The 16,201-nt window shown below is 43.3% G+C and overlaps 1 protein-coding gene across 2 annotated transcripts in view; it reads left to right on the top strand.

Annotated features, from left to right (window-relative positions):
- Positions 1 to 16,201, top strand: part of syn2b (synapsin IIb) — a 74,058-nt gene that overhangs the window by 26,069 nt on the left and 31,788 nt on the right. For both annotated transcript variants that reach the window (XM_054783746.1, XM_054783745.1), the window contains exons 2-4: positions 7,518 to 7,575; positions 9,147 to 9,238; positions 14,981 to 15,137. In XM_054783746.1, the coding sequence (XP_054639721.1) occupies positions 7,518 to 7,575; positions 9,147 to 9,238; positions 14,981 to 15,137 (307 nt within the window). The remainder of the gene's footprint in view (positions 1 to 7,517; positions 7,576 to 9,146; positions 9,239 to 14,980; positions 15,138 to 16,201) is intronic.

Below are 16,201 nucleotides of genomic sequence, written 5' to 3'. Positions count from 1 at the left end.
TTGGACATTGAAGTGTTACATGTAAAGCATGTCTACTTTTGTTGTGAAATTAACAATATTTTCTCTGATAATTTTGTCATGATTTCTACTTAGAATTAAACCTTCGTGTCCGCCTGCCGATGAAAATTTTGAAGAACATAATTCCATGGAAAAACAAACCCCATGATGATTACAATGGTATATATTCATGGAATAATTACTCAACTCTGCAACTAAAGTGATTTTTTTGTGTATAAAAGAGTGAAATAACATTATTTGAACAAAAGTCTAACACCGAGTGGACACAGAGTTATGTACTTGACATTTAAGAAAGAGTGAACTTCGGAGGGTTGCTATGGGAAATGGAAGATGTCTCGAGCTCTGGTATGTTGGGTGTGTGTGTTTTGCAATGTTTGAAGTTTGTGTTGATAACATTACCAAGGTCTATCCACGAGTTTGAAATTTTAAATGTAACACTTGGGTACCCTTGATCTGAGCCATGCACATATGTTTTTTTTAAAGTAATAGGCCTTATCCAACAACAGGCCTACAGCATGACTTATTTATTCGTATGTGTTTGAAAAACCGTTATAGGGTAAAGCCACGAAATTTAAACCGCGATACGGGGAGGGAGAAATGTATTATCGTCTAAAGATGCAAACTCGCTGCTTTCACACAAGCGACTAACATCACTGGCCTGTCGACAGCTGTTCATTCTGCTGAACTGGCATCCTGTCCTGCTGTATGATATATTAATCTTGCAACTGCTACTTTTACAGATTGCTCCATTTTCTGCCAGAAAGGGCACAAATAATAACAAGTCGCATGTTTGCTGCTAAAAACAAACACATACTGAACTTCGCAGTGTCAGTCAGAGGTTATGCTCTCTCCTTACCTCTTCTTGGCACAATCCACCGTTATTTAAAATGGCTATCATGTTCACATTTGCAATTAAAGTACTCTCTCCAGAGACAGATTATAGCCGTAATGGCTTAGTCTGCGACTGTGCTCACCAGCCACCCTCATGTGTTGGCTAATTGGAGCTATGCACAGTCTGGGATTTTGTTGTAAGATGTAGCTTGCTGTAATGCTTTAAACGGATACCTCCGTAACATACCATACACATCCCACTATGCCCCCTTTAACCAGCTGGCTGCATTTAGCTGGAAATATTCATTTCACTAATATGCTGTGCCGACTGCTCAGCACTTGTTGTGTTCTTGTCTCTGTCCTCTGGTCTTGACACCTTTTCATATAAAAGCACATTTAACACTCCACTACGACAATTGCGTGTGGGTGACGATGGATTAAACAGCGCACATACGACGCAGTGCAATAGAGGAAGTGATGGATTTGTAAACAATCATAGTGGAGACATTGGTAGCCTGCTAGCTCGCATGCACACAAAGAAACGAAACAAAATACAGGTGGTCCTGTGATGTAAGTCTCGTTTTAGTGTAAATCGGACCTTATACCTAAATGACTCACACTGTACACAGAACACATGATGTAAAAAATACAGTAATAAAAAGATGAAATACAATAATTAAATGAAACAAATCCTTACTTTTATCCCTGCGATAACCTCTTCTCTTCCCAGATCTCCTTGTGACAGCGCACAGAGTCCATGACCCCTCTAGTGTTCATTAGCATTCAATCATCTTTATCCTTAATGGTGACCGCAACAGTCGAGCTGTCCAAAAAAAAGAGCGTCCAATATTGGTGTTTCTCCTGTCTCTGAGCTATTTATGCTGTTCATTTTCACTTCCTTAGTGATGGCTTTGCTTTTGTTTTGCGCACTGCCACTTGGGAGACATAATGAAGCATGAAAAGTTAGCTAATAAGCGATGTTATTTTTCGTCAGTGTGGCTGCTCAGGCACACACTGTATTCATCCTCCCCACATGCGGCACACATTGCATCCTTGTGCCGCGCGTGCGCTCAAACTAGTTTGCGAGCGAGTTTTGTGTTTTATGGACCGAAATTACGTCGTAACACTGAGTGTCGCAAAACCGAGGACCAACTGTAAATGCTTTTAACGTTTCCAGTTTTGTTAGAGCGCTTTTTCTTTTTTGCCTGTTTCAGTCACAGTGGAAGCAGAGTCCAAAACAATACAGTCCTCTTGTCCCCTGTGAACCACGCTATGATTTACGTTATGTGTTTTAATAGCAAGATTTAACGTTTTCACCAAGCGCTAGCTGTCTGTCTGTATTTTGTTTGTTGCAGCACAGACACATTGCCGTCCACTGCCTCGTTAGTGTCAGAGCACACGCTGCTGATTGCGGAAACTACTACTGGCCACAGTGTGTCTACTGTGTCTACAGTGTCTCTAGTCTTCTGGTCTTAGTCTAGTCTTATTTTGACTGCTGTTAAGGGACAAGGTGAAATGGAGGAAAACAGTGACAATTGTTCACATCTTAATAATGCAAGATTTTACATGATATCTTGTTTGGATGGGATTTCGTGGGACTTTTAGCAAAAACGTGCATGCTTTTTGACTGGCTACACTGAGTAGGGCTCTAACCTTAGAATCCCCTTGCTGAAAGATGAGTCATTGTGCTCTTACTACAATGATCAGACAGAACAAAACCCTCACTGAGGGACTGCGCTTCGGGCCACTCATGAGTTGTGCTTCTCATTTCCAGTGTGACAAATTGTCCAGCCAGGACATTGGTGGTAGAAATGTAATAATCATTGAAAAGAGGTCAAAAAGCCTGATCCGTCTCCAAGTATTGCTTTGCACGACATAAATCTCCCAACGACTGGAAATGCAGACTCAAGAACACGGGCTGTAAAAAGCACAGGAGATTGGCCATTTTGTTTTCAAGCGTCCTTTTTACGCGTAATTTTAGCCATTTCCAGGCGTGCCACACAAAACCCAACTCGTCCTAGACAATTTGTACAATTGCTCCCAAATTTGAGCCACATGTACTAGATGGATGGGGAAGGCTAAAATGCAAAATATTTGAGCTTGCCGCTAAAGCATGGTGACAAAGTTAGCCTCAGAAAACCCAAAAAACTGAAGTCTTGTGTATTAATCTACTTCTCCAGGGCGGATTAAATGATTGATGATTTAAAATTTTGACAAGCTATAAAGGGCAGATGTCGGACCTCTATTGAGCTTTTGAGTTTCATCAATTAATGTGGGCGTAGAATGGCTCAGGTCTGCCCCATACATACCCCATGAATATACACGCTAAGATCAGCATGATATAGTGTCATCATTTCTTATTGAAGATTATTGTGCCTATCAAGCCTGAAGAAAATATATTTGAGACAAAAAACGGCATACGTCTATAATTATTAGGCCATAAAATCCCCATATTTCAACTGCATATCAGCTAGCACATTTTAATTGGTCTCCCTCTCATCTCATCAAATTATGAAAAGAGTATGCTAGAGAAGGTGCAAGGTAGTGGGTGGGGGCGGAAAACAGGATAAGGTAGAGGAGAGATTGGAAAAATGTGACAGTGAAAACAAAGCTGTCAAATTACAGGGACAAGATGAAAAGATTAGCATTTCTGTCCTAATTGTGCTGCTCACAAACACACACACACACACACAACTCGGTAGCTCTCATTTATCTACAAGGGAAAACCCTCCAAGACGGTCGGTAGCTTCAAGATGTTCCCTAAGCAAGCTTTCATTTCGTCACTGAAACAACATCTCCCGTCAGTGGGTGCACAGGAGGGCATTGCCTGTCTTGTCAGCTATCATTTATCACCATAATGTTATAATACCACATAGACCTCCAATACACGCTCACAATCATATCTCTTGTCAATCAGGAGAGGACATTTACAGGAAACAACTTATGAGATATTTCTGCTATGGAATTAAAGCAATGGATCATCAAAAAGAATAACTGTTGTCCTCCCACGTTGCAAAATATCAACATGACTACTTTACAGACTACTTTGCATCTTCTTGTCGTGACACATCCATGCACGAGCGAGATGCCGTATTTGGAATACTAGCCTTCCTGCAGGTTTGCCGAAAATACACATGGAGGTGTTGCAAGCCTCTCCACGCTGCCGCTGAATAATTCAAGCGACATCCTCACCCCAGGGAGGCTGGCGAGAGGCAATACGACTGATTTGAGGCTTGATATGCCGCGCGTGTTCAGCCGGTGCAGGCAATCAGAACTCTGGGTCTTTGGGCCGATGTTTCAACACTTGTCAAAGGACAATCAAGAGGTGACCCTGTGAAGTTCCTGTGGTGCAATACAGTAGATCCCTGCCCCCAGACCACCGTGAATTGGGAAGATGTCTGTTTTGGCACTATAACACAGTGGTTCTCAATTATTTTTGGTCAAACCACCTCACCACCGCCCCGGGGACAGAAACGTTTTCACGTCCGCCCCTGATTTGAAATACTGTTGCGACACTGATAATATCTAGTTATTTCTCTGTACCGTATAGACTGAACTCGAAACTTAAACCAGGAAAATGCAACAAAATGGTCCAAGAAGGTCCAACTGTAACCAAAAGGACGTTAACTGAATTGTTTTTTCCCATAAGAAATAATGGAAATCCAATTAATCCATTCCAGAAAGCCAAAAATGTTAACACAACACACGTTTTTATAGTTTTACATGAAGAAAACAATTGGAAATGCATATAAATACATAAAATGATGAATGAAAGGGATAAATGAACATTTAAGGTCACTTTTACCTTCACTGAAGACGTGATTCTGACGTGACTGAAAACAGGAAGGTGGTGGTAGTTGATATTGCTGCCACATCCTGTCTTTGGGGATTGTCACGTCTTCAGTGAAGGTAAAAGTAACCTTAAATGTTCATTTATCCCTTTCATTCGTCATTTACATGCATTTAGAGTTGTTTTATCCTTATAAAACTATAAAAACGTATTTTGTGTTAACATTTTTGAGAGTCTTCAGCTGATGACATCATAGACACTCAACATAACTCCCGGTTTTGGTTGCCATTTTGTTTAGCTAGCTAAGAGGATGCTAGCAAGGATGTTTTGTGATTTAAAAAAAAAATACATTAAAAACACAGTTGGACTCACGCAGCATGTTAACAGGACGCGCCTCATATCATACGCTAACCAGAGAATGCGCGCAAAGCGAGGCAGAATTGTGGCGTAAATTTTTGACATTAACTGAAAAACACACTAACCGGGGCGGATGCTAGCTGAGGTTTAACTGTACTTGTTTTAAAAGACCACACAGAAGACCACAAGGGAATCATCCTCACACTATTAAAGCATATTATGCTTTACAGACTACCCTGGGTCCTTTCTGAATGTTCTGACCTCCTGTTTCCATGCCAGTGTTGTATTGAGCAGAATAATACTGCCCAGAGGAGTACAGGTGGATGGAGCTCAATGTCCCATAGCTTGATGTCAGGTTTGCCTCAGACACAAACTCGCTGGAAGTGCTTCTGCTGGTTGTACCCCAGTAGTGCACTACATTTAGCCTGAAAACACAATTGACAATGAATTCCACACAATCAATTATAATGACCGTCTGTGCCTAACCCAATGACATATTTCAAGAGTTTCTTTTTGCATTTTTTTTAAAACCGTCATTACCCTTTATTGATTCGTCTTGTTTAAACCCCCCCGTTTCCCCGGATGACTGTCTCAGACTCTTGGACTCCAGAAATCAATAAAGAAAGTGGGGTTGCATCCAATGATCCGGAAAATGAAGTCGACAGAGCTCACCCATAGAATTAAGCTGAGCACTGAGGCAAGCACATCCATATAGTGAACTTACTGTACTGTATATATTCTGCAACTCCTCACCAAGGTGCTATGATAATGAGTAAAGGTTTAATGGTACGTGTATTCACGGTACATTCGTTCCCACATGGAACACATTGAGAGAGGGACAGGAAGTGTAACTGCCTCACGATGTAGTCCTGCATGTACCCGGTAAACAAATATGCAAACAAATAAACAAATGCAGCCCAGCCTTTAGCTAGCGAATTTACAGGTAAGGTACATAATTCTGCCTTGTAACGAACTGACACAAATGGTATTCATTCAATTTTTTTTCTAATACAGTATACAGTAGATCCCAGCCTTTCTGAAGGATTACCTTCCAGGAATACCAGCAAATGAAAAAAAAATGATGATAATTGGTACAGTCATGAAAATGTATTTGTCACACGGCTCGCACCCTTCCTGCTAGCTTGACGTTGATGTTCTCCTCCGATTTTGAATCACCATGTGCAATAAAAGGGACTGTTGTAATGATTAGATTTGATCCAGATTTGATCCAGAACCCCCCCTCATCCCACTTCAATATGCATCACACACGTATTAAACACATTTAAAGTAAAAACTGTACTAATGAATGCTAATGTAAGATGATTGATGAATCTGAGTCAACCTGGTCGTCAGGCTAGCGCTAGATCGTGCTTCTGTAACCAACTAGATTTTGCGTCTCAGCACACAACTATGATGTGTTCAAGGACTGCCGAACAAAGTGTGAAATCTCAACACTTGAGAAGCGTGAACATATAAAAAGTGTGTGGAGCGGGGTGGGGGTGGGGAGTTTTAACAGTGACCAAAAATCAGCAAATTTGCAGGGCCATGAATGGTGAATTGCGAATGTGCAGGGATCTACTGTGTCCTAAAAACAAAACAACAACCAAGTATAGAGCCCTGTGGGACACCACATACAATTGGAACATACAATATCAACAAATATGTAGATACCTTTTAGGAAGCACCCTTTTGGAATTCCATGTGTCTTCCATGTCTTATTGATGTCTTGTAAGTACCAACAACATACACTACACTGTATAACCCCCCCCAGATGACAGATGGCCTCATCCTAATGAAGCAAACTCACACGCAGTGTGCCTCTAGGCAGGATTCTATGGGGTTATATTGAAGGGATTAGAAATACATTTTAATGGGCAGCACTGATTGAACATTCATTTGATTTTCACATTTTTCAGCTCGCAAGGCTGAATGCTTAGCCTCAAGTAAGCGATATTTATAACATGCAAGAAAAGACTTTTGCATTGTAATGAGGCTGCTCCACTGCATCAGGTGCATGAATAAACCCCAACATGGACAAGGAGGAGTGGGGGAAAACCTCTCAACCAACTAGTTCTGGCCTCATGGTTGCTTTTTTTAGCCTCGGCGTGTTGGCTCCTGATGCACGTAATGAAAGCCATCTGCGATCCATTTAGAGCAATGTTTGAAGAAAGCATCCCGAGCAGTAGCAGCAGAATCTAGCATGTTCATCCTCGCTTGTCTGATCTCCCATCAACCTGCCTGCGTATTCACTTGTGATCAGTTTGTACATCCATCTTCAACCAAGCGGCAGCCAAAGATACAGGAAGCGCACTTGGAATGGCGCCGTTATTGGGCACGTTCATCATTCAGACTGCACCATGGCATTTCATATGTGAAATTTGCCCATCAAATGTATCAGAGGAAGGCATCCATTTTCTTTCTCTTGCTCATTTCACTGGGAGTGTGGCGGCCACTAGAGAGCAGTGTTGATAACTTTCTGGGTTTATTCATCTCAACAAATGTCTCTTCTTTCCTCTTCCAGGGCCAAAGTATTTCGGGGAAAGAAGGTTTTCGGGGAGTATGACGTCAAAGTGGAGCAGGTATTACATTGGTTTCACAATAATAATAATTTATTTTATTTAAAAAAATGTAAGGATCAACAGTTCAGGGAATTTTGCATTTTTTTTTTCTTCAAAATAAAAAAGTCCAAATAATGGCACAAAATTGCATATTTCACACCCATCTATATGAAAAAGATTTTTATTTTACTACTGCTAGTACTAATGCTAAGGGTATCACGAGATGATGCACGATTGGGTCCACAAGAATGAGACGAGATGAGCTTTTAACATTAATTTTAAGAAAAGTACAGTGAAAAAACATGACTGGACAAACTTTATTTAACCGAGTCACAAAACAATGCAATTGTTTTTCGGATTTTGACAGCTTTCAGACTTGCATTGCACGGCGTTACGGGGGTGCAGCTCACTCTAGCGCGCCTGCTCTGCGAATTCTTCACCTTTATTGATTGCCTGTATTTAATTACGGAATAAATGCATGACGTAAGAAACACTTATATGCACACCCTTACACGCTAAATATAGAGACAATGTCGCCAAATTGTCAACATGGATCTATTCTATGTACTGTATGAGGTGTGTTATAAAACGGAACCGGTGATCGCCGGTACCTGAAAGTTGGTGCTGAGCCGGTGGGGGTGCAGACAAGTCTGAACATCTACATGGGTTTATTTGACAAATCTTGAGTAAAATTGATCAAATGTAGAATACTACAGCTTCTGCTTGGACATCAAAATGTGGCAAGAAACTGTTCAACACCAATGAAAAAACCAGCCACACGTCACTCGCTGACGCTGTGAACACCGAAGCTGGTTGGATTGCAAGGTGTGCCTAACGCACTAAATGTACACTTCCAGTAATGCCTTGCATATTGCCAGTTCCGTATACTGTATTATCAATCATAATAGCGATGCCATAGTTCACAGTCTGATTGGCTTCTGGATGCCCTGTTCTCGCCATACAGCTTTTCTCCAAACAAGAAACCTTAACACATTTTAATCTCGGCCCTAACTAACTACTAACTACTACCACTACTACTAATAATAAATAAGGCCTTCACATATTTTGTACTCGGGCCCTAATAATAATAAGAAGAAGAAGAAGAAGAAGAAAAAGAAGAAATATGATATGTCAGTAATTTGGTTTTGTAAAAGCAGAATATTACATAACTTTAAAAATATATATTTACATATTTATATTCACAAAAGGATATTACAGTGGACGTGTTGCTGCAAAAAATAAATAAAAATAAAATACATAAATAAAAGTACAGTCTAGTGTTTTTAAATTGCCTTACTATGTCATGCCCACCTGTCGAATATTATATAATATACACCTGTGCAATATTACAATATATCATATGCTATTTTCTTTTACATTACTTTACTTTACTTCTATATAAGTACTTTCATATTTACTTACAATACATGATAACTACATGCTTTCACTCAATACTATTAAGAGGTTTTTTGTTATTCTTCTTTTTGTCTATATAATTCATACTGTTTAATGTTGCTATGATTTCAGGCTTAACATAATATGTGTAAAATTATTTGAATGCTCTGTGTTTTCTCTCTCCATCTTCCTGCCAGGCTGAATTCCCGGACATCAACCTCATCTCACATTCAAATGGAACTTGCAGCGTGGACATGCAGGTCATCAAGGGCGGGGCCAAAGCGATCAGGTTCGTGCTGCACATAAAAAACGCTCCCATCAAATTATACTCAACAAAAATATAAACGCAACACTTTTGTTTTTGCTCCCATTTTTTATGAGATGAACTCAAAGATCTAAAACTTGTTCCACATACACAATATCACAATTTCTCTCACATATTGTTCACAAATCTCTCTAAATCTGATAGTGAGCACTTCTCCTTTGCTGAGATAATCCATCCCACCTCACAGGTGTGCCATATCAAGATGCTGATTAGACACCAAGATTAGTGCACAGATGTGCCTTAGAGTGTCCACTATAAAAGGCCACTCTGCAGTTTGGTTTTTTTTTGGGGGGGGGGGGGGGGGGGGGGTGTTAGGGTTAGGGCTACCGCTACCGCTACCGCTACCGCTCACCCACCCACACGACGCCACGCACGCTGTCCACCATCTGCCCTGAACAGTGTAAACCGGGATTCAGCCGTGAAGAGAGCACCTCTCCAACATGCCAGACACCATGAAATGTGAGCATTTGCCCACTCAAGTCGGTTACGACGACGAACTGGAGTCAGGTCGAGAACCCGATGAGGACAACGAGCATGCAGATGAGCTTCCCTGAGACGGTTTCTGACAGTTTGTGCAGAAATTCTTTTGGTTATGCAAAGCGATTGTTTCAGCAGCTGTCCGAGTGGCTGGTCTCAGACGATCTTGGAGGTGAACATGCTGGATGTGGAGGTCCTGGGCTGGTGTGGTTACACGTGGTCTGCGGCTGTGAGGCTGGTTGGATGTACTGCCAAATTCTCTGAAATGCCTTTGGAGACTGCTTATGGTAGAGAAATGAACATTCAATACACAAGCAACAGCTCTGGTTGACATTCCTGCTGTAAGCATACCAATTGCACGCTCCCTCAAATCTTGCGACATCTGTGGCATTGTGCTGTGTGATAAAACTGCACATTTGAGAGTGACCTTTTTTTGTGGGCAGTCTAAGGCACAACTGTGCACTAATCATGGTGTCTAATCAGCATCTTGATATGGCACACCTGTGAGGTGGGATGGATTATCTCAGCAAAGGAGAAGTGCTCACTCTGACAGATTTAAACAGATTTGTGAACAATATTTGAGAGAAATGGTGATATTGTGTATGTGGAAAAAGTTTTACACCTTTGAATTAATCTCATAAAAAATGGGAGCCCACCGTGCGGCAGCTGTCCCCCAATTTTAATTTCATCGTTAGCTATCATCCACATACACCCCTATCATACATGCACACAGATACTCGTCAGCGACTACTCAGGGGCACAGAGACCAGCTCTTCAGAGCTGTCGTCTTTTATTTATTTTTATTTATATTTTCAGTTGCGTGATAGACACAATCACACCTTATTACATACACAGGTGGAGCGGGCTGGATTGGGGTACCTCCTGCTTGTTCCGCGGCGCCTGTCCTCCAGGGTCGGGGGTGTAGCCGTGGACCTGTCCTCTGGCCGTCGTGGCACAGTGGCTCACCCGGGGTGGCCTGGTTTGTGGGATGCTTTTGTCTGGTTCGCCTGCCCTTCCCTGGGATGGCCTGTTGATGCTGGGGCTTGCGCTGGGGGGGGGCAGCTTGCGGTGCTTCCCTTGGACTGACATGGGCCGTGGGCACCTCTGCGCTCTTGGGGTGGATTTGGCAGTCTCCGGAGGGCGGTGCCGGTACTACGGATGGCCCGCATGCCGCCGCGGGGACTTGTGGTTGCTGCGCTGTGGTGGCTGCTGGTCGCTGTATTGGTCCTGCTCGCGGGTACCGTGGGCCTGGGTGACGGGCAGGGGGGGAGGGCATGTGCCCTGGGGCCAGGCCTGCTGGGGGGGGTGCTCTGCCAGGCGCTTGGGCATTTGTCACCGCTGGTCTTTGTGATCTGCGTCCGCGTCTTTGCCTCCCCCGGTCTGTCAGCGGACTTGTCGCGGGTGGGGTGCGGGTGGTGCACTGTCAGCTCTGGTGGCATGTGGGTGGTCTTGCTCCCGGTGGCTGGTGGGGTCTGGCGGCTGGTCTGCTGCTGGTCTCGCCTTTTCAACTCTGGTGCTTGGCCTCCCTGCGGCTTGGGGTGCACCACTCCCACTCCGGGGTTTGCTGCCCCACGGGTGTCGACTGGTGGTGGGTGGTGGTTGGCCCGGCTGCTTGCCCGGTTGCCCGCCTGCTTGCTCATTTGCCGGCTTTCCTCCTCGCCGGCTCCTTTGTCTGCCTTGCTGCCGTCCTGCCGTTGGGATGGGGCGGCCTGGGGTCTTCCTGCTCCCCTGTGGTCCGCGTCCTCCGTGCCTCGGGTTCTGGATTGTGTGTCTGGGACCCTGGGTCCCCGGCTCTGCTGCGCCCTGGGTCCCCGGCAGGGGACATCTGGCAGCGAGGCTTCTGGGTGTCGGACAGTCGACCACTGTGTGTGCGTGTGCGTGTGTGCATGCGTGTGCGTATGTATGTGTGTGTGCGTGCTTTTATTTATTTATTTATTTTTGTTATTTATTTTTGGGGGGGTATATAGGGGTTTACTCCGTGGGGTCAGGTGCTGGGTGATACATCTGCCGCCCGGGCCTCTGTCGGGTGGGTAAGAGATGTGCCTCCTGCGTCCCTGGGCAGGGCGTTCCTGTGTTGGGGGTCGGGCGTGGGGTTGCCCGGGGTGGGCCGGGCTCCGTTCCCTGGGGGTGGGGTGTGGCGGTGGGGGGGGTTGGCGCTTCCGGCGTGAGGGGGCTTCTTTCCGGTTGTGGGGGCGTCTCTGGGCCTTCCGGTGTATGGCCCCCGGTGCTCGTCTGCCTTTGTGGGGTGTGATCTCTCGGTGGTCTCGAGGGTTGGCTGCCCTCCGGCCCGCCGGCGCCCTGTTTTTGGTTGGGATTGTCTCTCTGCGGCCCCTTGCTGGTCTTCCCGGGGGGGAGGGCTCTCTGTGTTGGCTCTTGGGGGGCTGATCTTTGTGCTGCCTGCCCCTGCGGGCCTGGTGGCTTTCTGGCGGTGGGGGCTCGGCCTGGCTATTTGGGGCAGGGCTCTCTGGGTGGTGGAGGGGGGCCCCTCTCCTTTCATGCATTCTCAATGACAATTACACGCTCAAACACTCTTGCACCTTTTGTATATATGAAGACTTCCACACATGCAGAGATACCTGTACACACGTAAATATGCACACTCACAATACGTACGTACTTCCCCACATTACTCACGGAGTTAACCAGGGTGTTATTATGTTGTTGGTTTTATTACAGCGATGGTGATGTAAGCAATATGATTATAGTTTTTACAATGATATGCATTACAGTTACTGTCATTCTGATCATGCTCATAGTTAATAATTTCACTACTACTATTATGTGTTCCTGTTTCAATGCAGTATTGTCATTGTGGTTGTTGATATTATTTTGTCCTTTCCGTCAGGGTCTTTATAGTCGTCACAGACATTTGCTGATGTAGACCTGTTTGTTTCTGTTGTTCTGTTGTTGCTGCTGTTGTCCTTGTCTCTGTCTTTTTTTTGTCCCCCTCTTATCCCCGCACCCCCCCCTCTCTTTTCTCTTCTTCTCTGTCCCCTCCTGCTCCGGTCCGGCCGCTCCAAATTTCCATAATACCAAGCATCAAAGTCAAATAAATTCTGTATAACAGGGGAAGTGTATCTCACACTTTTCCCTGGCACAGTAAATTTGTTGAGCACTTGAGGGCATTTAGATCTACAATTCTATCTGCCTTAAAGGCTGGACAGGAGAGGGGAACAAAAAAAAAATGGGAGCAAAAACGAAAGTGTTGCGTTTATATTTTTGTTGAGTATATGACGACAAGCAGCATTTGTCCGATTAGACAAACTACTGCAATATACTAGAGTACATGCAACCTCTTCATGGAGGAGGGTAGCCAACCATAATTGTCATTAAATGATAAATAGTATGTATGAATTGCAATAAAGCATGTCTTCAAATCCCACTGCACATCAGCACCAGTATGATAAGCACTGGACGGTAATTATGTTTTATCGCTGCTTGGTATGCGTGCACACACACAGAAACATATTCAATAGGGAGAAGAGCTAGAAAGCAGTCAAGGGAGGCTTTACTGGAAAATAGCCGATTATTTCCTGGCCTGCACGTCAGCTTCAGTCAAATTGAATGATTCTCCTGACGGAGATGAGTCATTTTGGCAAAGGATGTGCTGTTTATATAGTTTTGGATGAACTGGTGGGTGTGTCCCTTGGGCGTGGTCACACGATCACCATAGAGTTGTCGTTGTGGTTGTTGCGTTTTTTCAAAAAATAATTAATAAATTATTGCTGTTTCATGGTTGACTATGGCCTATTATTAGTAAAAAAATATAGAAAGGCAAGTTATTTGTAGTATTTGGGCCACCAAGCGTCAGTAATGTTACATCGATGAGACATGATGTTATGTTACATTACTTTCACACTGCATGTGATCAGCCATGGCATGTCCGACATGATAGAGCGAAAAAAAAAGTCTACCTCCCATTCCGTGTGGAAGTGGTAAGTTTTTAGCTTCTTACTTTGTGCTTCTTCCTCGCTCCGTTTGAAACACTATCTTAAGTTTAGAATAAACAAATTGGAAAGGCTAACAAGTAACTCTGTAGCTTGCTATGCTATGCGGCCGTCTCTTATGTCCTTGCAGTGATCCTGTAGCCTGCGCATTATGGTGTAAAGAAGAAGGTAAAGAATAATGTAAGTGTAAAGGTGACTGTAGGGGTGTTACAGTATTTCATGTCTACTGGGCTCTAATAATGTGAAACATATTTAGGTTTTCTTTGCGTCAACTACAAAAATATTCAATTTATTAATATTGAATCTGACTTGTACTTCTTAATTCACTTATCGCGGTCGGGTCTGGCACCAATTAACCGCGATAAAGGAGGGACGACTCTAAGGCAAATTGTGGTCATTCCACTACAATTTGGAAACTGTAAACACCTGACTGCATACTGATGTGTTAAGCTGACAATAGTGGAGAGATTTTTTTTTTTTCATTCAAAGGTGGAATACTGGAAAAATACTGTACTTGAAACTATTAAAACATGAGCGTGCCAGGAAATAAGGGCAAAATATAGGAGTTTCCCAGGATAAAAGGGAGGTGTTGATAGGTATGGGTTTAATTTACATTTATACTTGTATGACTATGAAACTTCAAACTACAGTTAAATAGGGTCCTGGCACTAATTAATTCACTTGACATAATTTCCTAAGAGCACAATTGCATTGAAATTGCAACAACTTGGAAGTCAACCAACATCCCAGAACATATTGTTTTTATATTGTACAACTAGATTGCTTCTCCTGGATGATTTTTTTTTGCTGGAAATGTGTTAATCTCCTTACTGCGTGGTTGCCAAAGCCCATAACGAGTGGAAGCAAGTTAGGATGACCTTGAGTGTGATTAAAATGTAGGTTGATCTTTCATTCTACTGAGTAATGAAGAGATTACTGTCCCATTAATTGCGGTGTGCTCGCTACTCCAGCTCTTCAGGTTCCTCGGCTTGTCTGATTAGTATTCTCAGTGCACAGACTGCTGCTGCTTGTGCTGGTGGTCGCACTGAGCAAGACATTTTTATGTATTTTTTTATGTGTCTTTTTTTTAGCCTCTCTGCTATATGTGTGCATCTCTTCTCTAGTGCTTTTTTCACATGCTTTCTTTCGCTACACACAGATGAATAGATAAAATAGAAAGGTCTCCATCAGTCTGTCACCGAGCTTAATTGTCATCTTAACTATTTAATTTTGTCCTTGGCTTCAATCATTTCTTGAAAATTCCATCCGCTTCATCCACCAGGTCCTTCAAGCCAGACTTTGTGTTGGTACGCCAACACGCCTTCAGCATGGCCCAGAACGAAGACTTTAGGAACTTAATCATCGGTCTGCAGTATGCCGGCGTCCCCTCTGTCAACTCGCTGGACTCCATCTACAATCTCTGTGACAAACCTTGGGCTGTAAGTAATACAACAACAACCTGCTTTTTTGCTTTTTGCAAAGCCAATTCTAATCTAATTGGCCTCGAAACATGTGCTCTATGGCCGTCGTAAATGAATTCATCAAACCTCTATCAAAGGTTTATATCGATTCGATTTTTATCCAATCACTTTTTCTTGAAGTAATGGAACCATAAAGGAGTTCCATTGCTTGCCGGCAACCAGCAGAGGGCACCATTACTTCAGGCCCAACTAACTTGCTGCCTAAACGGGCAGCGGTAGCGATTAATACAAGGTGTAAAACAGGTAGAAAAATGTAGACGTTCCGCTTTTTTTCTTTTGTTTAAAGGGGTCGTATTCTGCTTATTTAGGGGCGTTTAAAGTGAAATTGGATCCCAGTGGGGCACTATAGTAAGTTTCTAAATCTGAATTCTTCTCTTAGCTGAAGCCCTCGGATTCGGCAGCATGCAGGCAAATGTAGGACAGCCCCTTTTAAAGGAAAAGTGCACTTTTTTGGAATTTTGCCTGTCATCCACAATCCTTATGTGATACACGAACACACGTGTTTGTCTTTCCTGTGTGTTCTAAAGATATAAAAACAGCTAAAAAGAGGTAGCTAATTAATACATGTAATGAGACACACCTATTCCGCCTACAATGCTCGCTATGAAAAACACCTCCAACAAGGTTTTATGGTTTTATATACATGCTGTGACCATGTAGTACCAGGTACAGTCATGATAACATGTAATACTTACAGTATTTTGCCCTATTTTGGTAATTTTAAGCATTACCAGAACCTCCTTCCTGGGCTCATTGATTTCACATAGTTTTAACTTTTCTAAACTCAAAAACAAAAACACAGCAGCAATACCAATATGGAGCGTTACCGTTCGTTAGGGGACTGAGGCATTGTGAGCGAGGCGCTGATGTACTGTAAGCGAGTGTGTGGTGAAGCTAGTCGTTAGTTGTCTAGTAGCTAGCCGGTGTGGTGTGGCGAGGTGTCACTACGCCAGTAAAGTAATTCTTCGCCATAACAAAATGAATAACAATCAAATTAATGTTGCTGTCGCTTGGTTAATGTG

Source organism: Dunckerocampus dactyliophorus, chromosome 8 (assembly GCF_027744805.1).
Source record: "Dunckerocampus dactyliophorus isolate RoL2022-P2 chromosome 8, RoL_Ddac_1.1, whole genome shotgun sequence".
In the NCBI taxonomy this organism is placed as follows: Eukaryota; Metazoa; Chordata; class Actinopteri; order Syngnathiformes; family Syngnathidae; genus Dunckerocampus; species Dunckerocampus dactyliophorus.
Note: the sequence above shows the minus strand (reverse complement) of the source record. Positions and strands in the feature narration are given on the sequence as shown.